Raw genomic sequence first — 20,184 nt, forward strand, 5'->3', positions numbered from 1 at the left:
CAGCCGGAGCTCAGGCATCTACTGGGCTTGCGTGCCCACGCACCACTCTGTGTGCCCACTTGTGCCCTCATAGCACCCCTTTGCACATCCCGGGGAAGGGTGTGTGCACACTCACAGTCTAGCGCACTCTTCCTGCACACATTTTCTTGCACATTTTGGCTGGCTCAGTTTCCCCCTTGTGATTTGAAATGTGTCTGTAGTTTGGTTTTCCTCTCCAGTTGCTCTTTTCCTTCCCTCTTTCTTTCAGCAAGGAAATTGTTTTAATATTATTCCTTCCTTCCTCCTTGTCCTTCCCCCTGCAGCTCCTGACCTCCCCTCTGTTGAGCCTTGTTCACACTGTGAGCATGGGGTGGTGTCCAGGGCCTTGATTTGGGGGCTGGTGAAGCAGTTGGAGGGGGATGGCTGCAGGAAGAGTAGATGGGCTGAAAAGCTTTTCTTGGGAATTGGATTGATCCGCAGCAAAATGCTGGCCCTGGTGGTTTGCGATCTCCCCGCTGTCTCCCATCAGCCCTGACTAGGAGTTCAGTGTGGAGGGCCCTTAGTCAGGGGCAAGTGGGACCCAGGCCTCTTTGATAGAGACTGTGACACATGTCACAGCTTCTGCACTTTCCAGCTTCTTCCTCCCTGCGCCTCAGTTTCACCCCCTGTGAAATGGGACAGCTAATCCAGCCCTGACTGTTGTGAGCATCCAAGGGAGCTGTGGCAGTGGGTAATCAGCAGTGGCAGGCCTTCCTCCTGTGACCGACATTGTTGTGTGCTTGGGCCCAGCTTGCAGCCAGGGCCCTGCCCTTGAGAAGCTCATGGTCCCTGGGGGAACAGATTGCATCATGGGAATGCAGAGCAATTCACTAACCTCTTACTGATTGCCGACAGTGTGCCAGACACTGGGCTAGGCACTTTCAGCCGGGCCGCCCTGCTTCCGAGGGGACTAGCAGCTGTGCGGAAGAGGCAGCCCTCCCCTCAGGAACAGCTGAGGTTGAGCTCAGCGTCAGTTCATCTAAAGCAGCTGTGGTCCTGAGCAGACATCACAAGGTTGGGGAAGCTGCCGCCACATGAGGCAAGGGAGAGTTCAGGGGTCAAAGTCAGATGACTTCCAGAAGAGACCGAGAAGGGGCTATCTGAAGTGGGTTTTGAGGAATGAACAGGAGTTTTCCAGTTGAACAAAGAGCACTCCAGGCAGAGAAAATAGTGTGGGTGAAGACTCAGAGGTCTTAAGGTATTCTAAGGTATAGCAGATCCCAGAGGGCCTTTAATGTCCTGTAAATAGCTGTGACTTTACTCTGAGAACACAGAAGGGAGCCGCCAAAGATTTAAAGCTGGGGGAGGGGGAGGGGTGGAATGTGCTAGGATCAGATTTACGTTTCCGGAAGAGGATTCTGTGGTTATGGGAAGTGGATGGACCCAGGATGCCCAGTGAGGAGGGTGCGGGTAAGTCAGGTGAGAGGTGATGGTGTCTTGGATAGGGCAGTAGCATGGAGCCAACTAGAAGGCACATTTATGAGGACAGGATGATTTATTGGATGTGGAGGTGGAAGAGAGGAAGAGGAAGGGGTCCAGGTTCCTGGGAGTGACTGGGTGGGGCCCTTCCTGAAGGCCCTGCAGCGTCACTGAGCTGGGACAGGGAGGAGAGGTAGATTTAGGGGGTGGATAATGAACTCGAGCTCGCGGTTGGACACGTTGTCTTTGAGATGCTTGGGACATTTGAGTTCCAGTGCGGGCAGAGGAGACATCCAGGAGGGGGCTGAGAGAGTGCTGAGCCATGCTCGTCAGTGGTTAGTGCAGGCTCTGGTTCCAAACTGCTGAGGTGCCACTCGGCTAAGGAGCAGTGTGACCTTGAGCAAGTTGCTTAACGTCTCTGAATCCGTCTTCTCCTTTGTTAGGTGGGTATAAGACAATTCTGTGCCTCGTGCTGTTGTGATGAGGATTAAGGCTGGATATGCAGGAGGTACTTAGAAGAGGGCCTGGCCTCTAGTAAGCATGATACCTCTATAGTATTAGCAAGTAGTCATTATTGAAATTATCGGAGGGGCTGGTGCAGATCCACCCTCATCAGAATCACGGGGTGGGGGCTGGCAAGGGGGCGCCTTTGAAACAATACCTTGTTAAGGTTAGGGGACCTGCTCTCCTAAAGTAGTTGCAATTCTGAACTGAGGTTCGCAGGTTGGAGGAGCTCAACAAGGAGAATGCTTGGCCCCAAGCTGCCTGCCCTCGTCATCATCTATGGGATTGTGTGTATTGCTCAGGTGTATTTGACCTTCTGGTGGGCTGGTGTGAGACTAGAGGCCTCAGTGTGCTCAGTCCCCCCTCCCCCCCACCCCACCTGGGCCCTGGGTGTCTAATGAGGTCCAGATGCACCGGTCTCTGTGTGCACCCCCCCCAGATCAGAGAACGGTGGTTTTTGCTCCTCGGCAGTGTTTTAGCTGCTACTTCTGGGGACTGTTCTGGCGTAGCCATAGGGCCTGCCTGGGAGCTGCTCTGGAGGGGCCCTGGTGTCTCTGCTCCTCTAGATTTCAACTTGCTCCTTGTCCTGCTGCCAGACAGGGCTCCAGGTGTGGCACATGACCAAGAGCCCTCCTGGGGGCCAGCCCTGGGTGGGTGCCAAGGACTCTTACCTGATCCTGGTCATTGCTGCCAACCTCACCATTTCTGAGGCCCTTCTGGGGGCCAACCAGGGATTCCAGACTTGGGTTCGGTATCAGTCAGACCCTTTCCGAGTAGCTTTCCAGTTGGCCTTCTGGGTGTATCTGGTGGTCCTGATTGTTCTGGGTTTGTGCCAGAGTGGGTCTAGAGTGGTTCTGGGAGCTGCTGCTGGTGAATGTGAGGGGTGATTCTGATTGCCTGTCTAGGTTGTTTTGGGGCCCGTTTGATCCTGGACTGGTGTGATGCCAGGTACTGTTCTGGCTGTTCCAGAATCCTGCCCTCATGCTGTTCTGTGTACTTTAAGGTCTTTCCCATTGCAAAGTTTTGTCTGTTCTCTGACCCACCTCCAGGCCATTTGAGACATAAACCCCTTTCCTGGTCAGTTTAGGTCATGCTCCTAGTGCCAGCTGGCTTAGGGACCCTCCCCATTCTCCGCCTCAGACCCTGTCCCTCTGCCCCAGGGTCCCTGAGCAATGGAGGAGCCAACAGCCTCATATCTGGCAGCATGAGGCCCCGGCAGGCATCCCCAGACAAACCAGCCTTTGAGTCTAGGACATGGAAGCTGGTTTGTCTGGCCAGACCCGCCCAGCAGCCTGTGTGCTGGGAGCAGCGGCCACAGGGAACCTTGTGGAAACTCAGTGGACCTGAGGAGGGAGGTGTGCAGCCCTCCTGAGGGCCAGGGCTGTTGGTTTGGGCAGGGGCAGAGGCCAGTGGAGGCCAGAGAGAGGGTGAGCTGCAGGGTCAGCACGGGGTGGTGGTGGGTCGGCGAGGCCTGTCTTGGTCTGTTATGATGAGCCTCCCGTCAATGAGGACGTTCCCCCATGTTGGCAAAGGTGGTCAGTCTCAAGGGAGGACAATTCCCAGGTGCAGGAGGCTGTCTTCGAGTTGGTGAGGGCGCTCCCTGACCCCCGTCCCTGAGTGTCCGTTTTGGGAGGAGCCACGGTGGAATTGCTGTGTTTGTGGGGGTGGGAGGCTGAAGAGAAGCCCACTGCGACGTGCAGCCTGCCCTGAGTGGGCCCCAGTGGCGCCCAGTCGCTGAGCTGTGGCGAGGTGGGGACGAGACTGTGTGGGCATGTCTGACCCCCACCCCCACCCAGGACGGTGCCCACGCTTCTAGAGGGAAGAGCCGGGCTGTGTGGCTGTGTGTGTGCCAGGGGAGGGGGCATCCAGGGGCACACCTTCATTTTAAAAATTATAGAGAAGCAGAAAGTCAAAAATAAATATTGCTGCTGAAGCTTCTTTGAAGGCTACGCGTATGCTGGTGTGGTTCTTCCAAGCTGCAGTGTTTTCTTTGAACTCATTCATGTGTTCATCCACTCATTCGGCATATCCTAATGTCCTGATGGAGCACCTACCATGTACCTGCTCTCTCCTGGGTGCTGGGGCTACAGAACTGAGCCGGGCACACGCCAGGCTTATGGTCATGACTCGGTAATTGTATAAAAGAATAATTTGTGGGGCGCCTGGCTGGCTCCATGGGTTAAATGGCTGTCTTCGGCTCAGGTCATGATCCTGAGGTCCTGGGATCAAGCCCCACATTAGGCTCCCTGCTCGGCGGGGAGCCTGCTTCTCCCTCTCCCTCTGCCGCTGCCCCTGCTTGTGTTCTCTTTCTCTGTTTCTCTCTCAAACAAATAAATAAAATCTTCTTAAAAATTAAAAAAATATAATTCATGACATTTGTCATCACTACTCCTAGGCAAGGTCCAGGCATGTAGTCTGGGTCACCACGGAAGGCCTCCTTGAGAAAGTGCCATTGGCTCTGAGATCTAAGGGATACTTGGCAGAAGTGTGTGGGCAGCATGTTTCAGGCACTGACAAGGCTGGAGACTGCACAAAATGTGGCACATTTGAAGATCAGAAGAGGAAGTTCTTGTGGTTGGCTGGCAGGCCAGAGCTTGGGCCGGTGGGGCTGCAGATGTGGGCAGGGCCTCTGCTCTGCTGGGGGGGTCTCAGGAGGGCTAGCTGCAGGGGTAGTGGGGGCCTCAGTCTGTGTGTTGCTCATGGCTCTATGCTGGTACCTGGAAAAAAGCCCAGCACATGGTAGATGCTCAGGAGTCCTGAAAAGAGAGTGAGCGAGTAAAGAGTTGGGCATTTTTACTGAATGGGGAATGTCCTGCACGAATGGTTTCGAAACCTACTTTTTTTTTTGTCATAAACAGCAGGTTTTGAATGTCTTTCTGCGTCAATATCTACTCTGCTGTGATGAAATTCTTGGTGTTTTCTCATGCTTTACTCTCTCTCCAGGAAGGAGCGGAGACCCCGATGCCCTGCCCTCAGTGCTGGTTGTCCAAGAGTGACTGACGTGAGCAAGCAGAGACCTGGTGAGTATGCCCCAAGAGGTGGCAGGGGCTGGGGGCATAGAGGGGTCCTGTGGGCCAGGCCGAGCAGCTGGGATTGTGATGCAGACTGGTGGGGAGCCGTGGAAGGGTTGCCATGAGGCGCGTGACCCCATCCAGTGTGCACATGGCTGAGCGATGGTGAAGGACCAGGGAGGTGGTGATGGAGGCAAAGAGAAGGGATGTGAGTGCCTTTTAGGGACGTGGAGGAGACAGGACATGGTGAAGGGCTGAATGTGGGACATGAGGGAGGAGGGGAGGTGTCAAGGATGGTGGCTGGGTTTCTGGCCAGAATGCTTGATGGAGGTGGGTGGGGAGTGATACACAGCTCGTCAGCTGCTGTAGGTGCGAAATAGGCTTCTGGGTGACGTTCTGGGACTTACACTGGGATCTGTCTGCTTCTCCATTCACTGTGTTTCTGGAGAAAAGTCTGTTCCCATCAACTATACGTTGTGGTAGAAAGAGCAAGGCACTCCCAAGATCCGGGCACCTCCTTCCATGTCTCTTTCACTTCCGTCTTTCTGCCAGAAGCACAGAGCAGGTGGGTTGGGGTTGGAGATGGATCATGGTGAGCCTTGGATATCCAGCTAAAGACTCTAGACTTTTTCCTGAGGGTGATCTGGAGACAGTGATGGCTCTTAAGCAGAAAAGCACCATCCGTGCATCCATCTCTCCACTTGCCCATCCATTGAGTCCCGAAACATTATCTGTGTATCTGCTGTGGAATCAAGCAGGAGAATGCACCCGAGGGCCATGATCACCTTGGCGTTCTTGTAAGCCAGCGGGGGCACTGGTTTGTGTGCAGGGCAGACAGGGAGCAACCTGAGGCAGGAAGCCCCCGAAGAGGTCCGTGCTCCTGAGGTCTCACTAGCATGCTGTGCTGGAGTGGAGGCAGTGTAGGCCCAAACTTCCTGACCAGTTGGGGTGTGTGGGGTGAAGAAAGAGGAGAATTTGAGGAGGATTGGCTGGCTTGGGAGACCAGGTCAATGGTAGTGCTTGTCACTAAGATGGGGACCAGGAGGAGGGGCGGTACTGGGGAGGATGAGCTCTGGTTCGGCCATCATTCAGTAAGCTCCTGGAAGGCCCAGCCCATGGCTTTCTCATTCATCTCCCTGCCCCTTGGCTCAGGGCCCAGCAGGGCCCCCTGAATAGTTCTGCATGGTCAGCTGATGAGGAGGGTCGTGAGAGATGGGTCTGGCCTAGACAGGAAAAGGGAGTGAGCATGTATTGGGGATCTGCCAGGGGCCCGGTCCTATGCGTGGCAAGATGGGCATTGGGATCATGTAGATTGTGCAGCAGGAAGACTGCGTCGTAGGTGGGAAGGGTCAGATGGGGAGGCATGTGTCCCTTCACTTTTCCGTCCTCAGGTGTTGGGTCTGACCTACCTGGGAGCCCATTCTCAGCAAGAAAGGTGCCTGAGAGCAGAGTTCTCTGTCTCGTAGAGAGGCCGCTTGCTGATGGCCTGTGTGAAAGGGTGTGGGAGATGTGCTGTAAGGCCTGGCTTCTGGAGGTGAGGCTGACTTCGAGGGGGAGGCGAGGATGCTCTAGGATCCTGAGGCCCAAGTACAGCTGGTACAAGGGTTAAGCCAGGCTGGGATGCCCAAGGTGCTCATAGGGGACTGGGTTCTGGGGTAGGCCCCGGCCTACATCAGCAAAGGATCTTGCTGTCTATACCAGGTTTTCTCAGCCTTAATACTATTGACATTTTGGACCAGTTAATGCTTTGTTGCGGGGGGCTGGCCTATTACTGTAAGACATCTAGCAGCATCCCTTGTTTCTCCCTACGAGATGTCAGTAGCACTTGCCCCCGACCTCCAGCTTCGACGATAAAAAATGTCTCCAGATGTAGCCTGATGTCCCATGGGGGTTGGGGGGCAGGTACAGAATCACTCTAGATTGAGAACCCCTGGTCAACACCACCTCTTGCTGCCTTCACTAAACCAGGGAGGGTCGCTTGAGCTGAGTTCTGAGGGGTGAGTCGGTGGCTGGGGGCAGGAGAAGGAGATCAGCAGGTGCCGAGGCCTGGAGGTGCTGGTGAGCATTCACCCCAGGGAGGCTCCGCTGCCTGAGCAAGGAAGCTGGAGGGCTGGTGGCTTGGTAGGGCTATAGGTGTAGGCAGGTGCCTCTGCTGGTCCCCTTGGTCTGCTGCCCCCAGCTGAGCCTCTGCTGGACCTCGTGCCCCCTGGAGAAACTCTGGGATGTGCTTCCTAAGTTTCCCCTCCATTCCCCGGGGAGCCCAAGAAGGCTGTGAGAGGGTAGGGGGCCCGGCTGTAGGAGGGCAGGCGGGCTGTTGCAGGCTGTGCTCACGGACTCTGGCCACCTGGCTGGCAGAGGGAAGCTGCCTGCTGCTGGCTGCCTCCTTCCCCGGGGCCGGGGTCGAGGCTGAGGCTGATTTATTCCCGTCATAATCCCGCGGTCGGTTTGGTGAGAGTTGGAAACATGTTGGTTTTCCTTCCCAAGTGTAACAAGGCCTGTTTCCGCCTCCGCGGCTGCTGCTGCAGTGCCACGCGGTGAACTGTCCAGGGCATGATAAAAGGGCTCGGTTAGCTGCCCGCGGCTTGGACCATGAGCGGCTCCCTGCCCTCCCTGCCCTCAGGCTCCTCCTGCCCAAGTGTTGGTCTCTCCTCTTGGCCAGCCCCTCTGGGGGGCGGGCCCTGGGTGCCCCTCCTCCAGTTGATGTCCATTTTGGGGCCCCAGCCTCGGGGGAGCCAGGGTCCTGGTCTGGGGGTGGGGGAGCTGTAGGAACAGGTGGTATTTGGAGACTAATTAATATTTGTGAATAATAACACGTGCCCAAGGGAAACAAATCAATCTGTGTTTGCATATTCATGAAGAGGACTCAGAATGATCCCAGCTGTTCTCCAGCCAGGGATCCCCCCCACTGTCTCTGGCATAACATGGTCTCTCAGGGGTGGGGGAACCCATTGAGGCTGACAGGGGTGCTTAGGTTGGGCTGCATGGAGGTGACATGGCCTCTGTGTTCCATACATTTCCAGGGCATTCTTATTTGAATCTTGTGGTTTGGTGTGGTGCCTGGCCCTTCCTTTTTCCTCAGAGCAGTGACTCGCAGGCTCTTGGATTTCACAAACCAGTACACTTTCCAAGAGTATTTGGGGTTCAGATATGGGAATGGCAATTTTTTATTTGGCCAAGTAAGAACATTATAGAAAATACTGCTATCTGCTATCACCGTTATTGCATACAAGAAAGGACATTTTAACACTAAAACACAATTCGAGAATAAAGGACAGTTCTCCCCAAGAAAGGGCATTTGGCAGCTTTACACTGACATAGCAAAGGAAAAGGATATATCAAAACCGTTTTGAATGTGGAAAAATCCCATCCAGTTATATTCTTATAATGTCGTACGGTATGGAATTGTTTTCCTGCCCCAGTATGTCAGCGTGGTGGAGCCAGTGGCCCACAGTGCATTTCAGAGACAAGCCTTCGTTAATGTCAAGAGTGCAGGCCTTGTTCTCATCTCAGTTGTTAGAAACGCAGACTCACCCAGCCATGCTGGGGAAGTGGACGCTCAGCTCTTAACACTGTTGCACTGGATTCAGAAGGTTCTCGGTGACCCCAGCAAGGTTAGCATTAGTCCTACCTGCCTGCTCCTCTCCCACCTTCTCCCCACAGGTGACCCTGAGCACTCCGGGGTGGGGACAGGGCCGAGGTCTAGACCAAGGCGAGGCCCAGGGATCCAAGACTCGGAGGAAGGGGGCCCAGGGCTGGAGGCAGGCTGTGTTTCCAGAGTCTGGGGTGGACAGCAGCTCGCTCTCGCTAGTTGCTGGTGACCCAAGAAGCCCCGGCTTGGACAGCAGTGTGCCTGCCGGAGTACTTCCTGAAGAATGTGTCCGTGTCCATGCGTTCCCTGTGTCTCCGGTCTCTGGGTAGCCATGTCCCTGTGTCTGTGCACCTCTGGGAGAAGCTCTTCGGAGAGGGGATGTCTTTGCTTTCAACTTCTCTACCTTTGTTCTGCTTTCTGTATCTGAATAGTGTGCTAGTCTCCCAGACTCAGAGACATAGGGAGCCCTTGGAGTCCCCAGGTTAGTGTCACTTGTCTTTCCCACACTGGGGCTGGGGTTACCAGAGGCCCCAGTTCTCCTGACACCCATGGCCGGAATCTCATTCTAGACTGTACCACAGGACCTCTGTTCTGGAGTTAGGCCCCCTCGATGGCTGTACTGGGGACTCACACCCCATGATGTCTGTGTCGAGGGGGTTACACCCCCACAATAATGTACTGGCAGGTTATGGCCCGGTAACGTCTGTCAGGCAGCTCTACTTCCGGTGGGGTCTGGCCCCGACAGCCACACCTCCCGGATGTGCCCCCCTGGGAGTTACGGTGCTGTGATTACTGTAGCCGGGCCGCTACAGGGATATGCCGCCCGCCGTGAGAATCATCCTGGGGGGTTCCAACCCATGCTCACAGTTCCAAGCACGTGTGCCTCCGTGACCTCTCTTCTTTGTAGCCTTATCGCCTTTAGTTCGTACCAGGGAGATCTGCCCCCCATGCTGTGTGTTCCTGTGGCTTACGCGGCCGTGGTGTCTACCCAGGGAGGGGGTGCATACCCAGAATGCTTGCACCTGGGAACGAAACCTCTGTGCATATGCTATTGTTGTACCCCATGATAGCTGGACTAGGCCCCTCTTCCCCTGTCTTTTGGTGCAACAACACACCACTGAGCCGTAAACCCACAGTGTCTGTACCAGGATGACAGGATGATTGTGTCAGGGGGCATGCCCCCGTGGCAGCCTGGCCAGGCAGTTCGCCGCTGCATGTCTGCTGAGAACTTTAATTCCATGGTTGGTGCTGTGGCTTCACCTCAGTGCAGTGGCGACCAAGCTCAGACAGGGCCTTGGTGCTAGGGGACCTCCTTCCCAGACCGGCCGTACCGGGCATCGTGGTGGGGACCCCCTCTCTCCGGGTCTCAGCCACTGGAACTTTGTGATCACTGAGTGGAACCCCAGGCATGGTGTCAGTGGGGCCGGATGCCCATCGTGCCCCTTCAGCTTTCTTGCTTTTGCTTCTCAGCTGCTGTCTAAGACTCGTAGCCAGCTCTTGGGACGAAGGACATCTCCTGCACTTTGCCCTTTGTGCTCAGCCCCTGCCCCACTTCACAGTCCTGCCTGTTTTGTCTTAGCACCTCTGCTTACCTACCGCCCTCCGGTCTTAGGACCTCTGGCTGTCCCGGTTGAGACCCGAGATCGAGTTCCAGGCAGGAGCAGAGCCATCTTTGAGCCCTGCCCCTTCACATTCCCCGGCCCTGGCACTTCCTTGCAAATTCTCCTACCACTGTGGGCCAGCTGGGACCTGGCTCTAACCTAGACTCTCCCACCGGAGTCCATGGGACCCCTGCAGGGCCCCAGGGTATGTTCATCATCGCCCCCTGCCCCCTCTATGTCTGGGTGTGCTTTCAGAGCATTATTGAGGGACTTCTCATGTGCCAGCCACCTGCTCAGAGTGAAGTGTGAGCAGAGCTGGTGGGCACTGTTGTGGGTCCCCTAAAGCCCCCCGGGTGGGGGGTCCAGCATCGGGGCTGTGGCGTGAGAGCAGTGTATCCATAGTGAAAGCTTCATACAGGTGCCTGGCAGACTGCGGAGGGCACACCTGGTGGAGGAGCCCGAGGAGCAAAGGCCTGGAAGGCATTCAGCCAATCCCAGACACAGTCTTCCCTGTGCACAGGTGGCGGTCTCAGTCTGGAAGGCAGTTCTGAGCAAGCAGCTCCCGAAGCTACTAGGCCACTAGGGCAAGGGCAGAGAAGGTGTGGGTGGAATCTGAGGGTCCAGCACCCCCATTCCTGGCCACACCAGGGCCTCCCTGCAGTTTCCTTTTGGAGTGGGAAGGTGCCATGGGAATTGGGTAGGTTGAGGGTGGCCAGGCGGGGCAGCTCTGACTTGTCAAGAGCACGTCCTGGCGAGCCTGGACGGGTTGTGGCTTTGGCTTCGAGCCTCTGATACCTGGATTCTGTCTGCTGCGAACAAGTCTGTGCTCTGGGGCCTGTACTCAGCATGCGGGGTCTGGCCCACTGCTTCCTCCCTCCCTGCTGGGGAGAGAAGAGACAATGGGATGCCCGAGGGACTCCAGAGTCCCTGGCCGGCATGGGTCTGCTACCTTCTCACTGCTCCCTGTCTCTGTCTTGTTTTGTTTTGTCTGTGTGTCTCTGTGTCTTCTGACCCTGTTTCCCCATTCCTGTCCCCTTCCGGAGGCAAGTTGGAAACTCACAAACTGGGACAGAACAGCCCTGTACATCCTCTGGGCTCAGTGGCCCCCTGCCCTGCTACTCAGGTTTAGAGAATGACCTGAAGGCCTCTTGTGCTGTCTCCCTACAGTGTGACCATTGGGTTATCCTTGGGGTCACCGAGAAGAGGGGATCGGTGAGGAGCCTGGGTCGCCACAGGGCTCTGCAGGTCCGGTTGGTCATTGCACAGTCCAAAGTCGAGGAGGGTGGTGTGTCTGTGGAACCGGGCTCTGGATGGTCAGTGAGGATGAGCAGGGTCTGGGTGGTGAGTGGGGGCCAGGAGGTGGCACAGGTGGGCGATAGGGTCATCACTGGATACCAGCTAACTGGCTGTGCCCTTCTCTCCATCACAGGTGGATTGTCCTGGGCTGTGGCTGGCCGTGGTGCTAGAGCCCTGGATGGCCCCTGAGCCAGCCCCAGGGAAGACGATGGTGCCCCTTGTGCCCGCGCTCATGATGCTTGGTTTGGTGGCAGGTGCCCATGGTGACAGTAAGTCTGACCCCTCAAGCTGCACGTTCCTCCTAGCAGGATCCTAGGGTGGGGGACATGGGCAGCTACTATGAGAGGCAGAATTGTTAGACACCTTCCCAGACCTCCTACTATTAGAGAACCGCCCCCCCAAGAAGTACTCCAGCCCCATGCTTCCTAGGAGCATCCTGTGGAATCCCTTAAGGCACTGCAAGGTAGAGCATGGCTAAGTGTGACCCCGTTTTATGGAACGGGGGTGAGACATGTCCAGGATTCATGTGGTCATCGGGTGGCGTGCTTAGGCGTGTACTGTGTCTGCCACTGCAGATCTGTGCAGAAGACCCAGTGTGAGCCATGTCAGAATTGAGTGGGAATAGGGGGGTGGCACACGAGGAATGTATATAGGTGTGTGAATGGGGTGCCGGCTGAGTCCGCAGGTCCAAGGAATGGTCGGAAGCCAGAGCCACCATAGCCCTTTCCCTGGGCTGGACTCTTGGGGTTTACATGGGGGAACAGTGAGCCCCTCCTTCCCCTTCCCCACCATCCTTCCCCACTACCTTCCCCACCATCCACCATCCCCACCCCTTCCCCACCATCCTCCTTCCCCCAGCCCCTCAGCCTGGGGAATGGGGGGAAGATTGCACCTGGCCGGCAGGAAGCTGGGCTCTGTGTGTGTGTGTGTGTGCGTGTGCGTGTGCGTGTGTGTGTGTGTGTGTGTGTGTGGAGGGAAGTGGGATCGTCCCCTGCCCAAATCTAACTCCGAACTTTCATCCCTTTCCTGCCGCCCTTCCCCCTGCCTGGCACTACAAGACTGGCCGCAGCCCTCCCCGTCACCATGGTTACCACTGCTTGGTTACTGGAGGGAGGCGGAGCACAGGGCCGATTTAGCCAATCTGCACACTGACTGGGAGGGGTGAGGTCGGAGCCAAGGTCCCTGGGGGAAGGGGCTGTTCCCAGCCTGTCGGGAGCCCAGAGGTGGCCAAGGGCCAATGTGGGGGTCAGCCTGGGGGTTAGCGGGCCACAGGGCTTCCATCACCCCCCACTCCAAGTATCTGGGCATAGATCTCTCTCCTTGCCCCACCCAGGCCCTTTCTCCTAATGGCTCATTAATTATTCAGGACCAGGTCCCGGAGAGGGGGTGGGACCAGGGCACCCCGCCCTTTGTCCTCTGAGGAGGGGCCCTGGTGGGGCTAGTAGGGCCAGGGGAAGGGGAGGGCCTTCCTCCTGGGGGCGGAGGGAGGGGGTAGTGGAAGCTTTGAGGTGCAGGCCCTGGTGGGGGTGATCTCCAGGCCTGGCTGGGGCTGTTGGGGAGAGCTTGAGTCTGCAGAGGCAGGTTGGGGTCGAAGTCACTGGGTGTGACTCTGACGTTGGCAGGGAGGCAAAAGCTTGTCAACAGTCAGGTGTGGTCAGTAGCCCTTGGACACTGAAGTCCTGTCCTTGTTCCCCGACCTCACCCTGGACACTCTCATGGCCTTTGGACAAGAGCTTGAGGGCTGAGGGAGGAGCGCCCAGCTGGGCTTTCAGACAACACATCCTGGGAGACTAGCTGCCTTCCCCTCCTGCTGTAGACCGAACATGCCATAACGCGTCCCCTCATACCCCCAAACCTGTTCCTCTTTCTGTGTTCTCTCTCCTGGCCAATGGCATCACCACCCGCCCCAGCACCCAAGTCAGAACCCGGGGCCCCCTCCCTGTCTCATACCCCACATCTAATCCATCGCCAGCTTCTGTTGTTTCTCCCTTCTAAACATCTTTGGAATGCATCCACCTTCCCTTCCGCTGCCTTCACCCAAGCCACCCTCGCTCTTGTTTGGGCTTTCACACGCAACTGCCTCCCCATGGCTTCCCTGCCTCCATTCCCTCACAAGCCATTCTTCCAAAGTAAAAGTCTGGTTGAAAACGAAAGCCTGACTGTGTCACCCCTCAGTTTAAAATCCCTCATGGGTCGTCTGGGTGGCTCAGACGGTTGAGCGTCTGCCTTTGGCTCAGGTCATGAGCCCAGGGTCCTGGGATCGAGCCCTACATCGGGGTCCCTGCTCAACGGGGAGCCTGCTTCTCCCTCTCCCTGCCGCTCCCCCTGCTTATGCTCTCTCTTTCTCTGTCAAATAAATAAAATCTTTAAAATAAAATAAAATCTCTCACTCTCCTCCCCTGTTGCCTTCAGAATCAAGCCTAGGGGTCTCAGTGCTTCTCAAGGCCCTGCATTTTCCAGCCTCTACCAACCTCATCCTTCACTCTGCCCCCCTGCCGTGTAATCCCGCCATGCTAACTTCTCTGTCGCCCATGCGCTTCCCAGGCCTCTGTTCTTCTGATCCCTCTGCTTGGAACACTCTTCCTCATCCTCTTCCCTGACCAGTTCCTATACACTTCCTCCAGGAGTCTGGGTTATGTGCCACTTGGGGGGCAGAGTGGAAGAATACTTGGAGCAGAGTCCCAGAACCTCCATGCTGGTCCCTTGAGACCCAGAACCCTAAGACCAGGGTCTGGAAGGTAGGAATCAGCTGGAGATGCTGAAATAGGGTGAGTGGGGCTCTGCTCCCAGGCAGACAGCCATGGGAGAGGGGACTGGGCTGGGAGCTATGGGGACCTTGGCCCGGGTCTTAAGGACCTGCTAAATACACTTTTGGATCTGTACCCTTTCCACTGTGGCCAGGCTTAGGCTGGGCTTGGGAGACTTCTAGCCAGGGATGAGTGGGCAAACGTGGACAGAGCTGCTGCAAAAGGTAGGGCAGGCGCCCCAGAGAATTGACGACCGGAGCAGTGAAGCGCGGAGCGGACAAATGTGTTTCTATAGGCCTCTTAACGAGACAAATGAATGGGAGCGCTGGCCTCTGAGGGGAGCGGAGGGAAGGAGGGTGGAGAAGCAGCTGCCGAGAGTTAGCCCAGAGGCCCCAGCGTTAATGCCGAGTCAGCTCCAGTGGAGATCCAGGCACACGGGGTTGGGCAGTTCCCCGAGCCCAGGGCTTCGTGGTTTCTTAAGGGGAGCGGCTTGTGGGGCTGGAGGTGGTCCCAAGCAGGAAGAGGTTTCTGCTGCTCTAACGGGCGAGTCAGGTGCCAGGTGTCCACACAGGCCTGCCCTCGGACCCTGCCGTTCGAGTTACTCGAGCGTGTGCTCTGTCGGGGGGGTGGCACCAGCTCAGAGGTAGCGACCTAAGCACCTGGCTCGGGTGCCGGGAGGCTTCTTGGAAGAAGGGAACCCTGAAGGGTGACTGGATATTTGCTAATGGGGGGTGGTGCATAATGGGATGAGATTGGGTCGGGGGGACATTAATGGCCCTGGGCTTCTCCATGGAGCTCATGAGAGAGCTACAGTGAAAACCTTTTGTCCCCAGGCAGCATGGGACAGAGGCAGGGATGCAACACAGGTGATCAGGTTCGAGCAGGGGCCCTGGTTACGGCCCAGTGGCTTGGAATCATAAGGGCCCAGAGCATGATGCCCCACAGCTGGAGGGGTAGGGGTGAGGGTGGGGTGGGGGGCGGGGGCCTGCGTAGCTGAGGGTGTGTGTGTGTCATGTCATACCCCCGCCCTGCCAGCCTTATGGGTAGGCAGGGCCACCGGGTGGGTAGGACCTGGTGGCCTGCCTAGACTCTGCCCTCTGTGGCGCTTCCAGCAGATTGCTTTCTCTCTCTGGGCCTGTTTTCCTATTGCACAACGAGGGTAATCATTCCTACCTGGAAAGGTTAACTGAGGTCCCATGTTCAAAGCACCTGGCACTTAGTGTGTGGTCCCTCCGATCGAGGCCATGACCTGGGGCTCCCTGCGTGTCCCCTGGGAACCGAGGGGTGTCTCTGGGCGGACTCCCCTCTGGAGGGCACCAAGAGTGGTCGTAGGAGCTAGAGTTAATGAGTCCCCAGCTCATGAGGCGGTTCAGGGCCTGGGAATCCACCTCTCCAGGAGCTCCCTCCCCTGCCTCGCTGTCCCTCACTGCCTTGGGGCTGTGTGTCTGCTCTCTGCTTCTGTGTACGTATGTGTGTACGTGTGTGTATGTACTCCACAGGGAAGGCACAAAATAGCAGTCCGTCTCCCTGTGGAGGAGCCTCCAAAGTGGCCCAGTTTGGCTGTGAACAGCCCCCCCACCAGAGGTGTGCCCACCCTCTCCCCAAGCCAGCCCACTGGTTTCCTTTATGAGGCCACTCATTCCCACTGTGCATGGGCTCCGTGGCCGCTTGCATGGAGAGTGTCCCAGGGCATACCTCTGGGAGCCGCTGCCTGAAGAGCTGTGTGGCCCCCGACCTCCATGCAGCGAGGAAGGGGGGCCAGGGGGTTGCAGAAAGCCCCTCCTGGCACGTGGCCTCTGAAGTTCTTCAGACCCTCCCTGAACACCAGCTCGGGGTCAGCACCAGGCCGAGTGGTCAGGGTGCCTGGTGTTGACAGCAGTCAGTGTAGCTGTGATCAGTGCTGGAATGGGAACCCCAAGGGCAGCCGGACGCAGGGCAGGCTCCCACGGGGGGTGGGGTGCAGGAGAGGGGCAGGGCGCACACGAAGGCAAAGAGGCGCCCATCGGCCTGGCCTGTCAGGGCAAGTCCACCAGGGCCGAGCTGTGTGCCAAGTACAGTGCTTGGCCCATGGAAGGTGCTCCGTTTGGAAAGAGTCGAGAAGGGTGAGCCTAGAGAGGTTAGCAGGAGCACGTGTGGGGAGGGTAGCAGGGAGAGAGGAGTCAGCACCGAGTTTGTAGCTGGGGAGAGCCCTGGTCAGATTTGTGCTCCCCAAAAGTTGGCCTGGTGAACAAAAGGGGCAAGGGCTCAGTAGGGCTTTGGGACGAGGACGAGCTGGGCTTTGGCTGCAGTGCTGGGTGAGGGGACCCTGGGTGGGAGTCGGGGTGGGTTTGGGAAGCCGAAGCTGAGGCTGAGGCTGGAGGCAGGGGAAGGGCCTGTCCCCTGGCGCAGGGGGCTGGGGAGGCTCTGCCAGTTTGGCGGGTGGGTGGGCTGGGTGGCACACTGGCTCCTCTCCAGGCTCCAAGGGGGCTCTGCCTCCTCGGTGGCCCCAGGCCTTGGGCCCCCATCCAGCCTCCACACAGTACTCAGGCTTTTTCCCTTCTCGCTGCTTTCTCCTGACCTAGACCTGGCTCTCCTCCCCAGCTTCTGGTTCTTTGTTTGGCGGGGAGGCCCCGCCCCCCGGCGTGCTCTCCCGGCCATTCCGGTTCAGCAGGTTCCAGCCTCTGGTTTCTGCGGCTGACATGTTGAGGCAGGAGCCAAAGGAGCCCAGCACCCTGGGCTGCTTTCCCTGGTGGAACGGGCTTCCCCCTGGTGTGGAAGGGGCTGCAGTCTCCATCCTCCTCGGGCATCCCCTTGTCAGGTCCCTCCTTTATTTGTTCCACACCCCTGTGTGCCAGGAACTGGTCGGGCAACTGGGAGAGGGCAGGAAGTAAAGCAGGCATGGTGTCCGTTCTGCCCCGGGGTATTGTTCTAGGTGGGGAAGCAGCTGTGAGCCAAATACTCGCCCCAAACGTAGAAAAAGTAAAAACGTCACGCACGTACTATGTAACAAACTGTGAGCAGTGCTATGAGAGAGGCAGAGGGAGTTACCAGAGAGCTTAAAACCAGGAACTGAGCTAATGGAGTAGGGGACAATGACAGAGAGACCAAGGGAGGTTTTCTGAGGAAATGATGTTTAAGTTGGGATCAGGAAGGTAAAGAGGATGTCTAAGAGGTTTGTGGTGGCAGAAACAGCTTGTGCAAAGGCCCTGAGGCCACAGGGAACATTGCTTATCCAGGGGATGGGAAGCCAGGGCTGGTGGGGGCATGGGGGGCGCATGGTGGAGAGTGGCTGGGGTTAGACCTGGCAGGGCTCTGTCCACCATGAAATGAGTTGAAATTTTGTTTTGATAGCCGTGGGAGGCCGTCTCTGGGTTTTAATCAGAGGAGAGAGGCAGTTCACTCTGGCTGCTGAATAGACCAGAGTGGAGGGGGCAAGACTGGAGGCAGGGACACAGCTTGTTGGGCTGGTGGAGTGTCCAGTCAAGGGAAGGTGGTATCTGGACTAAGGTGGTGGCATTGCAGAAGGAGATCACAGGAGATCACAGAGCTGCTGGTGTGCAGGTCCTCGGGTGTGGGGGAGGGGTGCACACCCAGTGGAGCGTGAGTGGGCAGAATCCTATCCGAGAGGACCCATCTGAAAGGACCAGCAAACAGGGACAGGCTCTGCAGACCAACACAGACTGGGAGAGTCTGGAGCCTCCTTCAGAGTGTAGTCAGAGGAAATGTGAAGCAAACTGAAGCTTCTAGAACCTCTGTTATCCCCAGGCCACTCTGGCTCCCACCAAGGCTGCCCTGGCTCTTCTGGCCCAGTGGCCTCATCCCCTCTATTCCAAGAGCAGTCAGGTAGGGCCCGAGTTTCCATCCTCCATGGAGCCTTGGGTGCTGGTGCTGGAAGATGAGCTTAAGATTTAGAATGCCAGTCAAACCCTAGCTCTACCCCCATATCACTCTGTGAATTGTCCGTTACTTAGCCTTCTGAGCCACCATTGCTCCATCTCTCAAAGAGAAGACGCTAAGACGACCCACGTCATTGTTTCAAGACTAATAATATGAATGAGAGTCTGCACAGACCCTTGGGTCACTAGCACCATTTTGCAGATGAGAAAAGGGAGGCTCGGAGATGATGAATGACTTGCTTAAAAATTACATAAAGCGCCCCTTCCCCCCGGGCCCCAGAGTGCTCAGTAAGGTGGTCCCCTTCCTGCTCTCTGTACCTGCAGCTGTGACTGCTGACCCAGTGGTTCCCCAGCCCCTCCGCTCCTCAGGGACCGTGCCCATCTCCACTGGACCCTGGATCGGCACCCTCTTCCTTTCTGCTGCCTCCTTGCCATCAGCATGTAAATATTGTCTTTCATGTCTTAGGAAACCAAAAAAGAAACCAAGATGTAAACCTCCCTCGGCCCCTCATCCCCTCTAGGTGCCATCTTTTCTTCACAGCCAATGTCCTGTAAATGGTCACTGCACTCTTCCCTCTCCTTCCTCACTCCCCACTCACTCCTCCACCTTCTTTGGTCCGGCTCCCCCCAGCACGCCACAGGCCCTGTTCTTCACAAGGCCCCTCTGTTCTGCACCAGGTGTCTTGGAGTCAGACAGGCTTGAAGTCAAGTCTCAGATGTGCCACTCATTGGCTGTGTGACTTTGGGCAAGTGACTTGACCTCTCTGAGCCTGTAAACTGGGAATAACAATGATGAAGGACTAGATGAGATAAAATTCCCAGTGCAGAGTGGGTGCTTAGGGAGAGATTGTCATCATGGCACATACACGTTTCTGTGCCAGGGATCGGGTCAGGTCGGGGTGGGGCTCACCGGCGCTGAGCAGGTGGTCTGAAAGGTCATTTCTCACGGTATTAGCCTTCCTAGAGCTGTTCATTGGCCTGATTAATAGGAAATGGATCCTCTGTCAGGATTAACGAGGCATTGCTACGTCTTAATGAAAGCAGGTTTCTCTGGTCTTGTGGCCCCGGGAGGTGGGATTCATGGGGACAGGTGCTCCCAGTCAGCCCTGGTGTGTTGTACCGAGGTGATGTGGGCATGGCGGTACAGTGTCTGAGGCCCCTTCTTCCTTCCCCTCCCCCACCTCCCGGTGGCCACCCTGGGGAGATGTACAGGCTAGCTATATCAGAAGGCAATAACCCAGTCAGTGGGGGCGGGTGGGGGTGCACACTTAGAGGAAAGCATTCACCTGGGAAGACGTCCAGAGATACTTAAGAGGTGGAATGTCTAGGCCTTTTGGGACTGCTGGTATGTGGAGGCTGAGAGAGGAGAAGTCACGGTTTCTGGCTTGAGCTTAGGGGTAGATGGAGGTACCATCACCCAGATGGAGAGTAGTGGGGGAGGGACAAGTCTAGGAGAGACGGTGGGGCAGCTTTCCGCATGCCCTTGTCCTCGAGCTTGGAATTGATGGGGGGGAGGGGAGACAGAGTGTAGCAGTTAAAGCATGGACTCCAAACTCAGAACTCCTGGGTTCAAATCTCAGGTCTGCCACAAACCAGCTGTGTCATGTTGATAAATCCCTTAATCTCTCTGTGCCTTGATTTTCTTCTTTATAAGCACATGCAATTGTAGCACCCACTTCATATGCTATAGCTCTTTGAATAGTGCCTGGCACATAGTAAACACTTTCTAAGGGTTAGATGTCACTATTAGTATTTTCTTTCTTTTTCTTTTATTTATTTATTTTTTAAGATGTTACTTATTTATTTGACAGACATAGCAAGAGAGGGAACACAAGCCGGGAGAGTGGGAGAGGGAGAAGCAGGCTTCCTGCCAAGCAGGGAGCCCGATGCAGGGCTTGATCCCAGGAGCCTGGGATCGTGACCTGAGCCGAAGGCAGACACTTAATGACTGAGCCACCCAGGCACCCCTCTTTCTTTTTCTTTTAAAGATTTACTTATTTATTTTAGAGAGCGAGAGGGGAAGGAGGAGAGGAAGAGAGAGAGAGAGAGAATCTCAGACTCCATGCTGAGTGCAGAGCCTGATGTGGGGCTCGATCTCATGACCCTGAGATCATGACTTGAGCC

The 20,184-nt window shown here is 56.4% G+C and overlaps 1 protein-coding gene across 4 annotated transcripts in view; it reads left to right on the plus strand.

The window, feature by feature from the left end:
- Positions 1–20,184, plus strand: part of PTPRF (protein tyrosine phosphatase receptor type F) — an 86,040-nt gene that overhangs the window by 2,312 nt on the left and 63,544 nt on the right. For all 4 annotated transcript variants that reach the window (XM_021684250.1, XM_021684252.1, XM_021684251.1 and 1 more), the window contains exons 2-3: positions 4,885–4,961; positions 11,572–11,707. In XM_021684250.1, coding sequence (XP_021539925.1) covers positions 11,617–11,707 — 91 coding nt within the window. In that variant the 5' untranslated portion in view covers positions 4,885–4,961; positions 11,572–11,616. The remainder of the gene's footprint in view (positions 1–4,884; positions 4,962–11,571; positions 11,708–20,184) is intronic.

Source organism: Neomonachus schauinslandi, chromosome 4, assembly GCF_002201575.2.
Source record: "Neomonachus schauinslandi chromosome 4, ASM220157v2, whole genome shotgun sequence".
Classification (NCBI taxonomy): Eukaryota; Metazoa; Chordata; class Mammalia; order Carnivora; family Phocidae; genus Neomonachus; species Neomonachus schauinslandi.